General features: G+C 37.3%; 1 protein-coding gene across 18 annotated transcripts in view; it reads right to left on the bottom strand.

Annotated features, from left to right (window-relative positions):
* The window catches only part of LOC149443234 (neurexin-2-like), a 2,355,461-nt gene that overhangs the window by 1,382,656 nt on the left and 955,148 nt on the right, over positions 1–17,657 (bottom strand). For 8 of the 18 annotated variants that reach the window (XM_089655720.1, XM_089655731.1, XM_089655727.1 and 5 more), the window contains 2 exons: positions 16,851–17,152; positions 4,479–4,523 (listed from right to left, as the gene is read on the bottom strand). In XM_089655720.1, coding sequence (XP_089511846.1) covers positions 4,479–4,523; positions 16,851–17,152 — 347 coding nt within the window. The remainder of the gene's footprint in view (positions 1–4,478; positions 4,524–16,850; positions 17,153–17,657) is intronic. The other 10 variants (XM_089655722.1, XM_089655732.1, XM_089655735.1 and 7 more) reach the window with 2 other exon arrangements.

Here is a 17,657-nt window from a genome sequence, read left to right as displayed (position 1 = left end):
TTCACAGAAAATCATAATTCAGTAATGATATTGAGTCATTAATTAATCTGGAGCCATTAAAAGTAAAAATAATAAATATGTAGTGTGAACTGGTATATTCACTAAATGCAAAACAAATGTGGATATAATATCTCAGTTAATGTCAAAAACTCCAAGAAAAACATGATTTACTGTAGTTACACATGACCAGAAATCACATCTATTGATTTCCTGGTATTAACCAAGTGCTAAAGATACTTTGATTGCCTTAACCTTCAACTACATTGTAAGTTATTCAATTATTGACTTATTATTAAATGATTGACTCCTAATGGTTTTTATATTCGCTGTACACAGAAAAAAACTTTGCTAATATGTCCCTCACCCCCATCACTGTAGGTTTGGTTGTAGTCTACAGTACCATCACCCTGCACCTGCTCTTAGTAGCGCTCTGAGAGAAAGGCACTAATGGAGCCACTGGCAGCCGAGTTCTCTTTACATATAAAGTACAAAAGAGTGTAAATGGTTATGATGTGCAAAGTGTATCCCTCATCAACCAACATCAGATTGTATCTTTTATTAAAGTTTTCCATATATAAAAACCTCTATGCAACAGCTAGAAATTATAGCAATTTTTTACTCTACTACTATTTATTATGCATAACCTGTTGCTAAAAACACCATCTGAGTTTGATAATACATCCTACATAAAAGCCACAAACATTTTGCAGTCAGGAATCAACTTGGCACTTTCCTATGTGCCTTGCTTTTTTGTCAGATGAACATATTATTAGCAAAATAGTACAAGTTGCCAAAGTAATTAGTTGTATTTCACAAAGATAAATGTTTTTATTATATAGAAAAAGTCCTTGTACTAAACAGTGGTCAGATTTACATTTTTACTTATGCTATTTTCTCTTGATTATTTTACTTATATGTGTATGTATACTTAAGTTTAAGTCATTTTCTCCTATTGTGCAAAGAGTTACAGTTTATCTCAATTGATATATACACCAGCACAGTGCCCTCCAAAGTCTCCCCAACTTGGAAAGGATTACGGTTAAAGGTTAGAGTTAGGAAGGGGGAGAAGCTTTGCGGTCACGGGACAGGGGTGATAGGGGAGGTACAGGGAACGATGTATAGTATTAGTGAAAAGTTAGTGGACCCCCTCAGAGGAACAGACCAGACACAAAAATGTTGATTAGTAAACAAGTCATTATTAGATTTCAGTTCATTAGTAATCAAACCTCGAGTTAAACATGTCACAGATCACAAGAGAGGGGACATGCAGGAGGGGGGTAGGGTCATGCAAGTAAATACATCCCTGAACAAAGAGGCAAGAAGATCATTGGTCAGGGGGTATTACATTATCAGGCATGCAGTTAATGAGATTAATGGAGGTAGGGGGAGGTCCAGTCAGTTCATGCTAAAGCCCCATGCTTTTTGGAACACAGCAGCCAGATGAAGTTTGAGTATTAAGGAGCTATGTTATAGAAACAAGAAGGGTTGTGTGGAAAACAGTAAATGGGGAATATAAATTTAATATGAAAAAAATAACAACTAATAGCTTATTGCTTAAAGAAAATCCGAAAAACAAAAAGGAGAGTAAAAATAAACAGTGTTATGCCTGTGATGAGATAAAAATACAAAAAAAAGAATGAAATTAAAGAAATTAAACATGTTAGAAAAACTTTCAGCAAGTCATCAAGTGACTATATTTATATTTATAACTTTAGCATGTCTCTTACTGCACTTTCTGACTCCTGAAGAAGAGGAAAGAAATGACACAGTATAAATGAATGACAGAGGGTTATGTTAGTGAAGATACTGTACAAGATTTATGTGATAAAATGGAATATGTTAATTCATGCCTTATCACTGCCCCCTCCCACTTATACCATGCATCAAAGAAGGAGGGTGATCTATAATGGCAGCCAGATTAAAAGGAAGCTTTTAGTGATCTATTTAGAAACAACAGGTGGGGAAAGAAAAGAATGGTTGTAAGGGTTATAGGTAAGCAGCTACACAATAACCTGCATATGATCATATTACAATACCCCAAAGCTTACTCCCCACTACCTACAGCACAGGCTGCCATGAAAGACCCCCACCTTCAAACCTCAGCCCATCCAGTAATACAGAAAGCAGTGTTTTATGCTGGGAGATTATGTGCATGAATCAGTGAGGTTAAAGAGAAAGAAGAGGAACATCAAGAAAGGCCAGAGTTTAGAAAAATAAAAGGGAGAGCAAAAATAAAAATACTAAAAAATGGAACACAAACAGAAAAAATGATAGTTCTATGACCCTTTAAAATTTAAACAAGGAGCTAGGAAACACTAACTTTTATTAAAATGAATCCTCATGCTAAGCTAGACCCATATTTGACATTGCAAGTAGTTTTTCTTTGTGATTACAGTATATACAATCACCACAAGATGCTGCTCTACACCCTAACCTATACAGACCTACACAGACAACCTGCAACAAAATGCATGTCGGATGACATTCATGTACTCCAGCACTATTTACATACATGAGTTGGCAAATGGCTATAAGACTATTCCTTCCTATGCTGAAAATCTACAACTAACACTTCTAAGGCCTAATTTACTAAAAGAAAATGCACAACAGCAAGGAGAACTCAATACGGATTTTCATGAGTTCAGCCATGTTCAATGATTATGATGTGGTCCCAGTTTGCATTTTCCATAAAACATCCAAGTGTTTTTATGCCTCCATTAACAAAAATATAAATCACATACATTTTACAATAGCACTATTGCTACAAAGTATTACATATGCATGTGCTAAACAAAGCATAAGCTTTAAAAGACCCAAATAACATGTTATCAGAACAAATACGGCAACATATGTATGGGCATCTGTTACTGGAGCCTCCAAATGTAAGCAGCAGTGTATAAAAATCATGTACACAAGCTTGTTGTGGTAAAAGTCCTTTCCACATGCACAGTATATACATGCATGCACATTATGGTACTCTCTGTGCAGCATAGGCTATGGGCTGTTTATGTTGAGTAGTTTGTACAGCCAATTTTAGTTAAACCACTAAGCACTATATTTCGTCTTATTCCTTAATGCAAAAAAGGAAACATATCACTTAGCAGAATAAGTAATTGCCATGTTTCTTTTAGATATGCAAGCATTTAGCTGCTGTATATTTAGATACTGAAGCTTAAATTCCTTAGCAGGTCAAATATTTTTGTGAAATTGCCATATGCATGCTATAAAGGATGTACATGTTCACATGCTCCTTGGGCACATAGTAAATAAGGATAAAATGAATTACTGGGTAGTTCAACCTACTCTGTGGCTGCATCAATATGACAGCTTGCATGCAAATTTTTAGTAAATTAGGCCCATGATCTTAGTAGACACACAACCATGTTAATCAAATTACATTTAATAAACACATTATATGAAGTCTATACATACAGCTGATACTTTGCTTACAAAAAAACTTATTGCAAATGTCTGCAAAATAATGAACACAGCAGCAAAGGCAATTATATCTATTTATAGTGATTTTAAAGACTAATTGATAATTATATTAAAGTAACTGTGCGGCTCATTTAAAGACAGCATAATGTTCCTTATTTTCAGAACATCTAGGTAAACAGTAGCTAGGATTCAGCACTCATATTCTTAATGTACCAAACAACTATGTGGAGACAAATTCCCTGCCTAATACATGAAATAACCAGTAGGCTGCCATCAATCACTGACACCCACAACGACTATTGGCAGAAAACATCAATAATCCAAAGCAAATGTTCATCTGCATGCACTGAAACAGAGATATAGTGTATGCAGATTAAAAAAATAAGTAAAACAAACACTGTTATTAAACTCAGAATAGCTTCTACCTACAATGTTTACTTTAAATATTACATAACTGTTATTTTCTAACAATTGCATTTATTAGTAAAAAAATACAAATTAGCCACTCACATAAAGTATTACGCTTGATATGCACTTTTATTTCTACTTCCTGTGAGTAGCTAATTTGTATTTTTTACCAATAAATGATTTAATCTGCTGCACTTAGAAGCACCCTATTGTGTCTCCTTTACATTACCACAGATCTATCTGCTGAGGAGCTGCACCAAGTCTTTTAAAGCCAGCTATTATATCTAATTTGACATTATGAGCTATTCAGCTAGGACTTCACCACTCTAGAGCCTACTGGCTTGTTTCTTTGAACCATAACAAATTTTTATATACATGGATCCATAAAACAAATGACAAGAAAAAGATGCAAAATGAAATGAAAAATGTGGAATTCATTTTTAAATTATAGATGAGTGCACCAAGCTACAATAACATTGTCTGAAAAAAGATAGAAAGGACTTTGTAAAGGAGAGTTTTAAGGTGAGGTGAAAGGGAACAGTGGTTAAGGGACTTTAGGTTTTTGAGCTGTGAACGGAACAGAAGACAGGAGCTGGAATAAACCCCAGGGATACAATTGGAGTGATATCTACCAGGTAATGGAGTTTGTTTACCAGAGCATGTCCGATGCCTGCATGCTTTAACGCGAGCGAAAGAAAATAAAAGAAATATATATATATATATATATATTAAATAATATAATATGCCCCCCCCCTCCCCTTCATCCACCTATTGATTTTGACCCAGTGCAGACTACCACCACTAAATAAAGAGGACAATGCTATGTTCCAGCTAACAGAGACAAAACATTAGTAGTGAGAGCATGTGAGAAACAGGTGAGTGTGAATAGGTAGCGCTGAGACTTTGGAAGATAAAAATGAAATTATAGCAAATAAGGAGTGTTAAAGGAAACAAATACAATTCTTTTAATATTTTATGTACTATGCATATTAGAATTTAGATAATTATAATAACCCATTAATCAATGCATCCGTTAAAACTGGCAAGACTGCAACCTGTACAATGTCAGTGAATGTTTAATACCACCTTCTTTGACATTTATTTTTCAATATCCCATTATATAATACAGTATAAAAAAAACATTTTAAGTGATTACATTTAGTGACAAAGAGAACCAGTAACTTCAAAGTAATGAAACCCAAACAGTCAATGAAACATTACAAAATCTAGTAGAGGTTATTCAAATAGTACAATGAATAAAATACCTCTGTATTTTGTTTAGAGTGGATGGATTTGAGGTAATTGGTTTTTCCAATTCACTAAAGGGACTAGATACATTTTAAAATATTAAATAGATTATCACAAAAGATTTTGCCCTATAAAGCAATAATTTTCTCTAAGAGAAATATGAAGGCTGCCACTGCTAACCTTCTTCTGAAAAATGCCGGTTGCTTGGTTGTTATTCTGACATTATGGACTTGAAACTTTATCAGCCATTGATCCGGAACAAGTCTGCTTATTAGAATGTCATAAGTAGTAGGATGAGGATCAGGTTAGGGTTGATCATGGGTTCAAAGTGAACTAATACTGCAATTCACCACCATAGTTTCCATAATGCACTTTATAGTTTGAATTTTGGTCAATTGGGTTAGAGGGGACAACAAGGGGGGCTTTTTGATAAACCAGCACCCCCAAGGGGGGTTCCCAGCAGCCATATTGACAATGTGCTTTAGTTATGATAGGGAAAGCATAGAAAGTGCTGCTTATAATGATAATGTGCATTGGGAGAGAATAGTGTAGGGCTTGTAGGCACTGACTGACCTCTTCAAGTAGATGTAAACCCTTACAAAAGGCTGTGCATATACCTTTTATTCGTCCTTTGACACATCTTAAAGCTGCTGATATCCTGCAAACTCTTTACAGCCTGTCTTGTTCACATGCTCTACAGTAATAACAGGCTGCATGTGTTTTTTTACAGGCCTTTTTTTTTAATAGTGACAAAAGTGGAATATGACTGAGTAGTGTGCATCAACACAAAAGTCCTTTCAGAGAAAATGTGACAGGCTGATTTACAGAAAGGAGATTATTCAAAGGAATACACCCAATAGGTACTGGGACTTTGTGAGGGGGTTCTGCCCTATCAATAATGTTTCAGAGATCTCTCAACACTGAAGAAAGACGGAAGTAGGCTAGTCTAGCAGAAGGAACATGTTTCTGAGTGGACAACCTATTTTTCAAGTCTATCAGATGCCATTTAGCTCTGGCTATAATTACATTAGCCTGTGGGTCTACAGAGCACAGATGTGGTACTGCTTTGGACTGTACATTAGAAATGTACATTGGAATAAGCTTTGTTCGATTTAATAGGTTGTTTTCAATTTTATTGGTAGTTTTTTTTTTAATTCGTTAGTATATCTTATTAATTAGTGAGTTTTATGACTCAAACATGTCATAATTGTATATTTAATCATGTTTCACTGGTTTTTCTATCACGTATTTTAACAGAATCACACCTGAGGCCCTTTTTTTTACAAATCATGTTTTGATTATTTGTGCAGTCCAAAGTGGTACCAAAGCTGAGCCTTGTAGTCCAGCAGGGTATAGTATTTCTAACCATAGCTAAATGGCATCTCACAGGCTTGAAAAAAGGTTGGTCCACCCAGAAACATTGTGCATTCCATCAGACCATCCAACTTCCTCCATTCTTCAGTGTACTGAAAGTCCATACACAGCATGTGTTCTGTTCTACTTCAGGTTTCTGTTTGCATCCAAAGTGTGCAGTCAAACTGTGCACTGTGAAACCTTGATGATCGTTTCCTTTTACTGACAGTAGTACGCTGCACACTTTTAACTTTACATGTAATTGGATACTCTTGTTTGTTGCTACAATAATGATACATTTTATTGGTACATTCCTTATGGCCATCACCTTTGGAGTTCTTGCAAGGAACCCTATTTTTGTTTGCATAGGGACAAAGTGGGACTATATAGTTGTCTATGGTAGTACCTACTTTGCACTACCATCCCTGCTTTCGTTTGCTTGACCAGGACAGGGGCGGCCTTGAAAAGCAATTATGTGTATAAATGTAAAAAAAAAATAAATCATGTAAATATTAAAATGTGTAAAAATGTATATATTTGCCATAAACAGAACTCACACAAACTGCAGTCTATGACAGTGGATGTCCTGCACATTGCCTCTCTCCTTCATTTCTAACAAATGAAGGAAGATTTGAAAAAGGGGGGGTAACCTTTGGCTGTAGGATTTTTTATTTTTTTTGCTTCTGTCTGCCCTTCCCTCTGGTTATACTATTTCCCTTCTCAATTTGCTGCTGCCTGCCCTTCCCCCTTTGTAGTGTTTTAAAAAATTCCCCTTTCGCTCCCGGCACCGTTGTTGCATTTTTTGCCCACATGTTTAAAAATCAATTTAGACTTGAAAATTACAAAAAAAAAAACAAATATTATATATTTTCTGAAAGCAGACACCATAGAGAATAAAATAGTGGTAGTTCTACAAATTTTTTATATCACAAGATATTACTGCAAATGTCTAGGATATGCAAAATTTCAATAAAAAACACACTAAAATAGATTTTAGGGCAAACACAATAAATTACCACATTGTTGGTAAAATATAAAAGATGAGGTTGTGCCGAGTAAATAGATACCCAACATGTCAAACCTTAAAATTGCGTGCGCCTATGAAAAGGCGACAAACTTCAGTACCCTATATTTTCTATAGGCAATGGTTCAAAAGCCTCTACAGGTCATCAGTTTAGTGTTATGGAGGAGGCCTTATTGCTCTCACTCTGGTGTGTATGAAACATGTGTATCGCAATTGACATTTTCATGCGTAGGTGCCCCAACGAGTGCATTAAAGTTTGTATGTGTTTATATGTGGGGGCCTCAACATTTTTTGGGGGGGATAATATGTGCTTGGGTGTAACTTTAATTTTTGGCAAAAAAAATTTTTTTAGTTAACTTTTTTTTTAGTCACATAGGGGACATAAATTCCCATATGTGATGATATTTAGTTGCCAGGTTCTCTGTAATGAGACATGCAGGGTCTAAAAGACCCTGCATGTCTCCTCTGGGCCTCACTGGATGTATTGCAATGTATATTGCATTGCAAAACATCTCTCCCCGGATAATCTAGCTGGGAAAAGTGACAGTGGTGACGTTATACATGGCACTTTCTGGATCACAGCAAATAAGGGGAGGAGAGCAGATGTGGGTCCACCCCCCTCTCTCCCCTTCACCCACAGGCACCCTCCATGTTGGCCCCGGGCCCGCAGATAGATAAGGGGAGCCTGGAATACATGGCGGGAGTGTGCGCGCAATGGGTGGGCATGTTACCAGGGGCAGTGGAAGCAACCAAGCGGCAGCACAGCCACCTGACTGCTTCCAGCTGACAGGCAGAAGTCTGCCTGTCAGTTTTAGACACAATCCCTATGGGTGCGTACAGACCTGTCAGCAAAAGGGTTAATAGAAAGTAAGAAAAAAAAAAACAAAAGTCCCACAATGCATGATTACATATCAATCACATCATCTAGCAATGTAGATCCACAGTAATCATGGTTCCCATTAACTCACTGAAAGAAAAAAAAACAATGCAAAAGGTAGGGTCTCCTAGGTGACATCGTTGACCATATACGAACATGTCCATATATATGGTCAATTACATCAATAGCTGCCATCTACCAAACTTGTCTTGTTCAGTGGGAGGCAAATCGTCATTGATGTGGATCTAAATTGCTAGGTAGAGTGATTGATGTACAGTAGATGTGAGTGAATATACATAGTTGGCCTTTTTTTTCTCTCATTAAAAACTTGTTAAAACTTGTGTTTGTGTTTATTTTTTATTGGTTTTTTTTGTGAATGTGTATGGGTACCCAGGCTTGGGTTGTGAGGAAGAGGCCTTTATTCTTACAAACAAGACAATTCTTGACAATTCTGTATGGACCAACGATTCTGGGGGCAATTTTTGAGACAGAAACTTAAGAACAATATTCGTGGTAGTTAGCCAGATGTATTGATCTACTTTGAAGCTGCAAAGAATACTCACTCCTCACAGCTTCAAAGTAGATCAACAGTAGCTTTAAACCCGATCAGTGTCCGTCTTCTTGCATGGTAGTGGCAATGTTGAGAATGCCTTGGATCTTGGGCCAAATTTATGCAAAATTCTGTATAGTGGATTTGACCTGCAGAGTGGTAGAAGACAGTTTGGAAAAAGAAAATGCCATCTACCAAACTTGTCTTGTTCAGTAGGAGGGAAATCGTCATTGATGTGGATCTAAATTGCTAGGTACAGTGATTGATGTACAGTGGATGTGAGTGAATATACATAGTTGGCCTTTTTTTTCTCTCATTAAAAACTTGTTAAAACCTGTGTTTGTGTTTATTTTTTGTGAATGTGTATGGGTACCCAGGCTTGGGTTGTGAGGAAGAGGCCTTTATTCTTACAAACAAGACAATTCTTGACAATTCTGTATGGACCAACGACTCTGGGGGCAATTTTTGAGACAGAACCTTAAGAACAATATTCTTGGTAGTTAGCCAGATGTATTGATATACTTTGAAGCTGCGAGGAATACTCACTCCTCACAGCTTCAAAGTAGATCAAAAGTAGCTTTAAACCCGATCAGTGTCCGTCTTCTTGCATGGTAGTGGCAATGTTGAGAATGCCTTGGATCTTGGGCCAAATGTATGCAAAATCCTGTATAGTGGATGTCAAATCCACTATACAGGATTTTGCAGAAGGTAGAAGACAGTGGTAGAAGTGGTAGAAGACAGGTAGAAGACAGTTTGGAAAAAGAAAATGCCATAGACACAAAAGAAGAGAGAGCATCTGAAGAATGAGCATTTGTGATTGTTAAAGACAAACTCAGTCCAAGGTAGTAGCCCAATCCATCTGTTCATTGAAGATGAAATATCTGACAAAACTGAATAGTTGGTGCGCTCAGTCTGCTTATGATAAGCAGAGGAAAAAAGAAACATTGTGCCCAAGTATAGAACAAAGGTCTTTTCAAAACTTGGGTACCCATTAAAAGTCACAATCAAAGACAATAATACTTAGAAAGTCATGGATGTTGAAAATTTCTTTGATAAAAAGTGAAGACAACTGACTAGCAGTGGGGAGCTTGGAAAGAGAAACAAAATATGTGTCATATTACTGAAACGGTCAAGAATGACCTAGATGGTGGTATTTCCCTGAGATGAAGGGATATCCACTATAAAATCCATGGCAAGGTGCACATGTGTGTAAGGAATAAGTAGAAGTATTAGGCGACCTACTGGATGGTTCTGAAAGACTTAGAACATGCAACATACTTCAACACATTTCATGAAAAGAAACTGGCAAATACAATGAAATGCTGCAGGGCCTTCAACCAGGTTTGCTTTACAGCAATTTTTTCATCTTTGCATACATGTAAAAATCTGCATTTTTGGCCATAAAATAAAAACCTCCAGAACATTAGATACTGTAGTTTTCAAAATCGGAGGCACTGTAGAATAAAAAGATAGCAATTTTTTTTATGTTGCACAATATTTGTGCAACTGTTTATCAAATGCATACTTTCAGGAAAAATATAATAAATGAATTTTAGTGCAAACGCACACAATATAATACCCAATTTTTATTTGGTAAAATATAAAAGATGGGGTTGTGTTGAGTAGACAAATACCAAACATGTCTACAAAATTGTATACCAGTGATATTATGAAAAACTATGGATCCCAAAAATCTCCATAGGTGATGCTTTAAAAGCCTTTAGTGCTTATCAGTTTAGATTTAACTGTGAGCTATAGTGCTAGAGATATTGGTCTAGCTTCAAAGTTTGTGAATTGTGCTTAGTTAGCTGCTTCCATGGCTGTAACAGATAGTTAATGACAGCTCTCAATCTGTAAGTAACAACATCATCATTGCTTCTGTTTTTATTCACTGCACAGGAAATTGAGAAATACAACAGGCTCCTGTTAAGATTGGAAGAGCTTGGGGTGGTGTTGGAGGAGGGGGAAAGGGTGAGGGGGTACCACACTTCCTGCACTGTAAAAGTGATTAGGCAGCTATGCAGACCCTAGGCTCATTTTTACTTTTCAGCAGACCTGGCTGAACAAAACTAGCCATGACCTTGTGCCTACACCTTCACTCTCTGGATATACAACATATTTCCAAAGAACTGAAGTGGCTAAGGAGAAAGGGTGGGTCTGTAGGCAGGACCTGTTTTGGGTACCTTGGTTAGGAGGAACCGCTCACAGTTTTTAAGTGCACTATCTGTCATATAATTTTTGAGCAAGCTTGTTTGTAGTAACAGTTATATAACCAAAAGAGACCTTCATGTACTGGGGATTTTGTCCCTTCTGGGTAGGTGCAAGGATGATTCTGCAGAATGCACAGGCTCCACACCTCCGCACTGACTGCCAGAGTGTGTAAAATGAAGAAGGAGCCTACCTTAAGCTTTCCCTTCTCCTCTGGAACCTCCCCCTGTGCTAGGTACTGTCCCTTACAAGCAGGTTCCGGTCCATGGCCATTCACTCACCACCCTTATTTAAAAGATTCCCTTACCCAAGATGGTCACTGAAGTCTCTTGAGAGTTCTTTGTCCAATCAGACCACTTCCCTTCTCGTGATACTGGACAGAATCACTAAGAGATCAAGTGCCTTACAAGACTCCCCTTTCCATGTAACATTGGCAATACGCCACCTGCAGGCAGGAAGACTAACTGCACCTGCCTACAAACCCTCTGCAAAATGGTCAGGCTGAATACATGCACATCTCAGAGTTTAAAACAACATAACCCAAAAATGAGACTTGGAGGTATGGAACGTGCATTTGCATACATTGGCATAGAAATCTTGGAAAACATTGTTCACAAACCCTTCGAAAACTATTGGTGCATTTCTGAGGTCGCACGGCATGACCAAATACTCATAACGGCCATCTCAGATTTTTTTAAATCATCATCTTGCAAATTCTTACCAAATTGTGGGCCCCTCCCCTGGAGATCTTGAAAAAAAATGCATATCCCCCTACTGAATAACTTCATGATAGGAGCCAATGGGTATTTGGACTGTTATTTTGATTAGACTCTTGTTATCAATGCAGGCGGATAACGTCTTATCCTTCTTCTCAACAAAAAAGAACCCTACTTCTGTGGGAGACTGGGAAGGACAAATAAATCCTTTCTGTATATTTTACTAAATATATGACTTGATAGCTAAGGTTTCAGGAGTCAATAATATATAGACTCTCCCTTTGGGAGGAGATGGTACTGGACAGGAAGCCAACAGGGCAATCACATGCCCTAAGAGTAGGCAGGACTGAAGCAGATTCCTCCACAAATAAACAATAAAGTCCAGATAGCAGAAGTAATGTTATTGGTGAGATCTAGGCAAGATACAGTACTAAGGTACTGAGGCAAGAATCAGACCAGGTGACAATTTGAGTTTGATGTCTAATCAATCAGATGTCCATTCAATCTGAGGGTTATGCTATCTTAACCAAGGAAACTGAAGAATGATGGGGTAAGATGGCAATAAGATGACTGAGTTCCTAATGTAGGCCCCTATAGTAAGGCCATGTTCGAGGGACATAAAACTGACCTTACCAAAGGTTAAAGGCAGGTCATTATTGGAGAGGAGCAAGAAAAGGTGTTGCTAAGAAATACATGCAATACCTACATGTTTAGGCAGTGAATGTTGATTACGGTTACCAGAAAACCTAGAATTTAGGTAGGCTGCTGAAACAAACTGGAAGAGATTTGGACATGTAAGAAGAGTTTACTGTTGATGTGACTAGGAAATTGTTGGACTAGAGTGTCAGCCCCATACTAACCTAAGGGGTTAATTCTCCACATTGTGTAAAAAGGCTGTTTGATCCTCTCTTCTCTGATCCTCCCCTTCTTCCATTGTCCCATAAATATCTCCTTATAGAACAGAGGCTTTGAGGCAAGCTGCACATGCTCAGTTTAGTGTGTAATGCTACAGAGGTTTTTTTTCTTGGGAGTGCATGTGATCAGCACAAGGCCAATCAACACTGCCCAGACAGAGGGTCAGGGGTCCTGCAGCCTCATAGGTGAGAATGAAAACTCCTCCTACAAGCTTAAACCAGTGCTCTGCTGGATACTGCTAGAAGTCACAAGACTGCTCTAACTGCTGATGAGAAAAGGTATTTAGCAGTTCTGTGTGTTGTGGGAGACCAGATATAGTGAATGCAGGGCCCTGGGTTAGTAACACTTTAAAGGCAACTCCCAAGCAAGCAATTTAAAGGACTGATGAGGAATGGTCCTATGACACCCTTTATATTCCATTAAAAAGGACTCTCTTCACACACACTTTATGGTATTACATTAAAAATGCTTTTATTAAATGTCCTACATAGCAATGCCCAGCTCATTATGCCCTTTGTGTACAATAACGTATTTTAGCCTTGAAATAGACCATAATTTAGTATTAGCATTCTCCCTAAACATACAAATGGGGTTTGATGCTAAGATCAGGGTTCACTGATTCCACAGCCACACAAATCAAACCCACGTGTTCTCTTATTCTTAGGAGTGCTTATCTGCAAGCTTATTTTTTGTGGGTTAGTGACTAAAGTACAGAATAAGGAAAGTCAGCAAGCAACCAGGCAACTAGCATTTGGAGGAAAGTAAGTCAGTATTGGCATTCTCCAGGTAACTCTCAGGAAAGCTATCTTTGAAAACACACCTAGTTCTGACCGGCAACTGGTTTTGTCTTTTTGGCGGGGATAAAATATCTTTTTACTGTTTAAATAATAATTTAACACACATTGGGGTTGATTTACTAAAATTGGAGACTGGCTACCATGAACAGCTGGATACACTGGATTTTGCAATCAGCTTCTAAGTTCAGCTTGTTCAGTTAAGTTTTGACAAAAAAAACCTGGAAGGTGACTGACTGGTTTCTTAGCAGAGCTGCACCAGATTTTGCACTATCCAGTTTTAGTAAATCAACCCCATTATGTGATACTTATATATGTGAGCTGAAAACACTGATGAAAATATTTTTAGGAGATAAGATAACAAACGCAATTAAAATAATGTCCACATCTTCGGGAATTAACTTTTTTGCTACTCATCTATACCAAAGTTATGATGCTCTCTAATATATTATTATGCATGGGATTGGTTTTACAAAGCAATATAAAACAGTTCGGAGCAAAGATGTTAAAGCTGAACTCAAGGAAGATAAAAAGAAACAAATTATTGTAGCCCTGTATTCATTAGCACATCATCAAAATGCCCAAATTTGACCTGGTATCAATATCCTGCAATTCCCAAAACAAGAGAACCCAGATTGGGCGAGAGATTGTGGCAGCACAATTATTTGTGTTGCAAGGCCGCTATGCTAACACAGAATATATTGATAGGAGAAGAGGAGAGAGTGACAGAGAGATGATCTCATCAGTCTGCTCTTTCTCATTTCACTGTCCAATCACAAGCCACTGCAGGAACAAAACATGTAAGTATTACTTAACTGAAGCAGAGGAAAAGCAGGTTTCCTGCCCTGCCTTATACTGTAGGACAATGTTGTGTGGCAGAGCTGTGTAAATCTCAGGACTGGGTGGGCAGAAACACAACCATTTGGCAGGTAAAATCGATATCTTATATGTAATTAATCTGTGCAGTTAGCTGTTTGCCTAGATACCAGTTTGAATACTTTTATACCAAGGTACTCATTTAAATGGCACCATTATCCATCCTATAAGGATAACTTTAATAAGGTGCCATCATACAAGAAGTTAGGGTCCCCTATGTTTATCTATTATTTATTTGTTAAACTGACATAAATACATATAGAAAACTAAAAAGGTTCATAAATATAACAAAACAAATGTTGAAAACAATACCATTGCCATTGATGTGCCTTAGGGCTGAACTCCAAAGACACAAATTAATGCAGCTCTGTATTTGGTAATACACCACTATTTTTTATGCAATTAGTGTAGTACCTAAATTTAATTTAGGCTGGCCATGATTCAATTGTTTTCATTCAACCAGCAGGTTGAATGAAAAAAAATGAGCAGATTCCCCAATCCACACATTTGAGGTGGATGGGGGAATCCTTCCCACTGTGGTATTGTACTCTGACAGTGGGGAGCCTGCCCCACCATCAGAATACAATTATCAGTGTTGCCAGCTATAGCTGGTGGCACTGATCATTTGGAAAACACCTGACAGGCTGGTTGTACGCAGGTCGATCAATTAATCGACTTGTGTACAACCAGATCAATTACACCAGATGAGTGCAAAAGAGGATTTACAGATATACATACATGGTACTGAAGGGATACATGATACTGAAGATTACTCAAAAAGTTCCACAATGTGACACAAATTTTATATCACATATTAACTTAAAAGTTTGAAATCCTCATTTTCTATTTAAAAATCTTGTAGAAGCTTGCACACCACAGTATCATTTTTAATATTTTGTAAAATAAAGATGGATGCTGAAATGTGTTATAACTCTGAAATTATGCATCCTGCTCAGTAACAAGTTCAACTACTGATACCTGTGCCATTCTAATACAACAACTAACACTGCAATATACTGTTATACTATTCTACAATGTTGTTGCTTGTTTCAAAGACATAACAACCTTGAAACAGTACAGGATGCGCATGCTTACTGCATTCTGTAGCTGTAATGATGTATTGTAATTATGGACTATAGCTGTACCTTTGAGTATAATATAACAAGTCTCTCAGTTCTTAACGTTTAGCTAAAAAAATCCCTACAGCTTTACTCACATCAATTACCTGTATGTTTTCACTGCAGGGATGCCTGTCTTCCTACTGCCTCTATATTTCTGCTGCTGTATTGGTTAACAGCTTCAAGTCTTCATGCAGAACAGCAGTACAGATTGCCTGATAGGAACACATCCCCTCCTTCCTACTCCATTGAGAATTTTCTTTTCATTCATTACACTGCTTGTAATATGATCTGTTAATGGGCAAGAGTCTGGTCAGTCACAGGTTTCTCTTCCCATTGAGAAATCCTGATACAAGCAGTGTAGTCAACTTTTATCAGTGAAGGAGGGGGTATCTCCATCAGAGCTTCTGTACTGCTGTTCTGCCTGAAGACCTGAAGGTGTTAATTATTGTAGCACCAGTACTTCAGAGACAGGAAGGGGACAGGCATCGTGGCAGAGAAGATTTCTCCAGGATCAAGCTACCTGCACAACATGGGACTAACTTCCTTACATGTAAGGTATGGGATTAAAGCTATGGGGATATTTTTAGCTAAATTTCAGCCTTAAAGTACCAATTAAGTCTGGATGTAGTAAAGTGTTAGCAGTTATGAAAAGAACCATGCAACTCTGGACACCTACTGTGTAAGAACTAACTTATTACCAAAAAACAATGTATGCTCTGCAAGTAAATAGGTGCACTAAGTAAACAGGTAAAGATAATTCTCAACCTATTACATCTTCCACAAAACTATAAAATCTTTTAGACTACTCACAATAGGATTTATTTACTTCACTTATTCCAGTGAAGCAGTTTTCGATTTAATCATCCAATTATGTAAAATGTAAACAGATATTTCTCAAATTCCTGCATATAATTGGGTATTTGCATTGAATACCGCTTCACTGGGCTGTAATCTTTCTATTCACTTGACGAGTCAAGTATGTAAGACAAAATAAGATGCTATACCTAAAATGTTTCTACCACCAAAATGTATAAGTTATATGATTTAAGCAATTTAGAAACTCTAATAACAGTCAGAAAATGCAGAGCTAATTATGTCAGTATCTGCTAATTTATAGACTGTATACTTCTTGCAATATGATTACAACATAAAATTGTAATTCTAAAATCCGTAAACTATGCAAATGCATGCTAATATTTTTTAAATTCATGTTCATATTTTTATAATGAAAATAGCATAGGACAATTAATAAACTGTGAGCTAATAAGCAAGCCTAACATTTCCAACAGTGCAAAATAGTTGAAATGACATTTAAGACATACCTGCCGTAGATTCCTGGTGACACGGACGTCATGCCAGCTGTTGTCATTAAACTTTCCATTCACAGGTTCCACTAGAGCTTCAAATGCACCTGATCCGAGGTTGATGACCAACCACACTGCACCGCTTTTCAGTGAAAGGTTGACATAGTCTGCTGATTTCCCTGTATGGAGCATCAATCCATTCCTCTGGAGGGTTCTAAAGGAGAGGGTAATTTCATCTGCACTGCTCTGGATAGGGCTGTGGGACAAGTCGTAGCAGAAGAATTCATTTCCTCTGAATGTCGCTGCATATTCTTCCTTCCCTGGAATACATCCAACAGCAATGTGAAGAAAATACATTTCTATATCCAAAAATAAAGCAGTTTTTAAGGAGCAGGAACGTTTTCACATTATGCACACTGTGCATAAATGATGCTGCTTATAGAGGCTTTTGGTGTTTTTTCTTCAGCCTAAGCAACTAGGTGTTTACAAGCATATTTGCAAAGGTGTTTTCAGGCTAAAAAAAACAAAAACATCACAAGTCCGTTTTTGAGAGGAGCTTTCGGGCTGAAAACACGCTTGATGCACATGACGATTTAGGATCGTTCTGTATTTTCAACAGAACGTACATTGATTATAGTGAAAAATAAACAGAGGGGAATGTTTTAGAAAAAGCTTATAAAAGCAAATACCCATAAGCATGCATACATTATTGTGCAATATGAATCACTATGAGCGTTTTTTATGCTAAATTTCCAGCCAAAGGTTCTAGCATTTTTTCAGCTGTCTAGTGTGCATGGACTCTTACAAGCCAACACAATGTAAATC

This window comes from Staurois parvus, unplaced genomic scaffold (genome assembly GCF_062004578.1).
Source record: "Staurois parvus isolate SC_StPar_1 unplaced genomic scaffold, SC_StPar_1.0 ptg000866l, whole genome shotgun sequence".
Taxonomy (NCBI): Eukaryota; Metazoa; Chordata; class Amphibia; order Anura; family Ranidae; genus Staurois; species Staurois parvus.
Note: the sequence above shows the minus strand (reverse complement) of the source record. Positions and strands in the feature narration are given on the sequence as shown.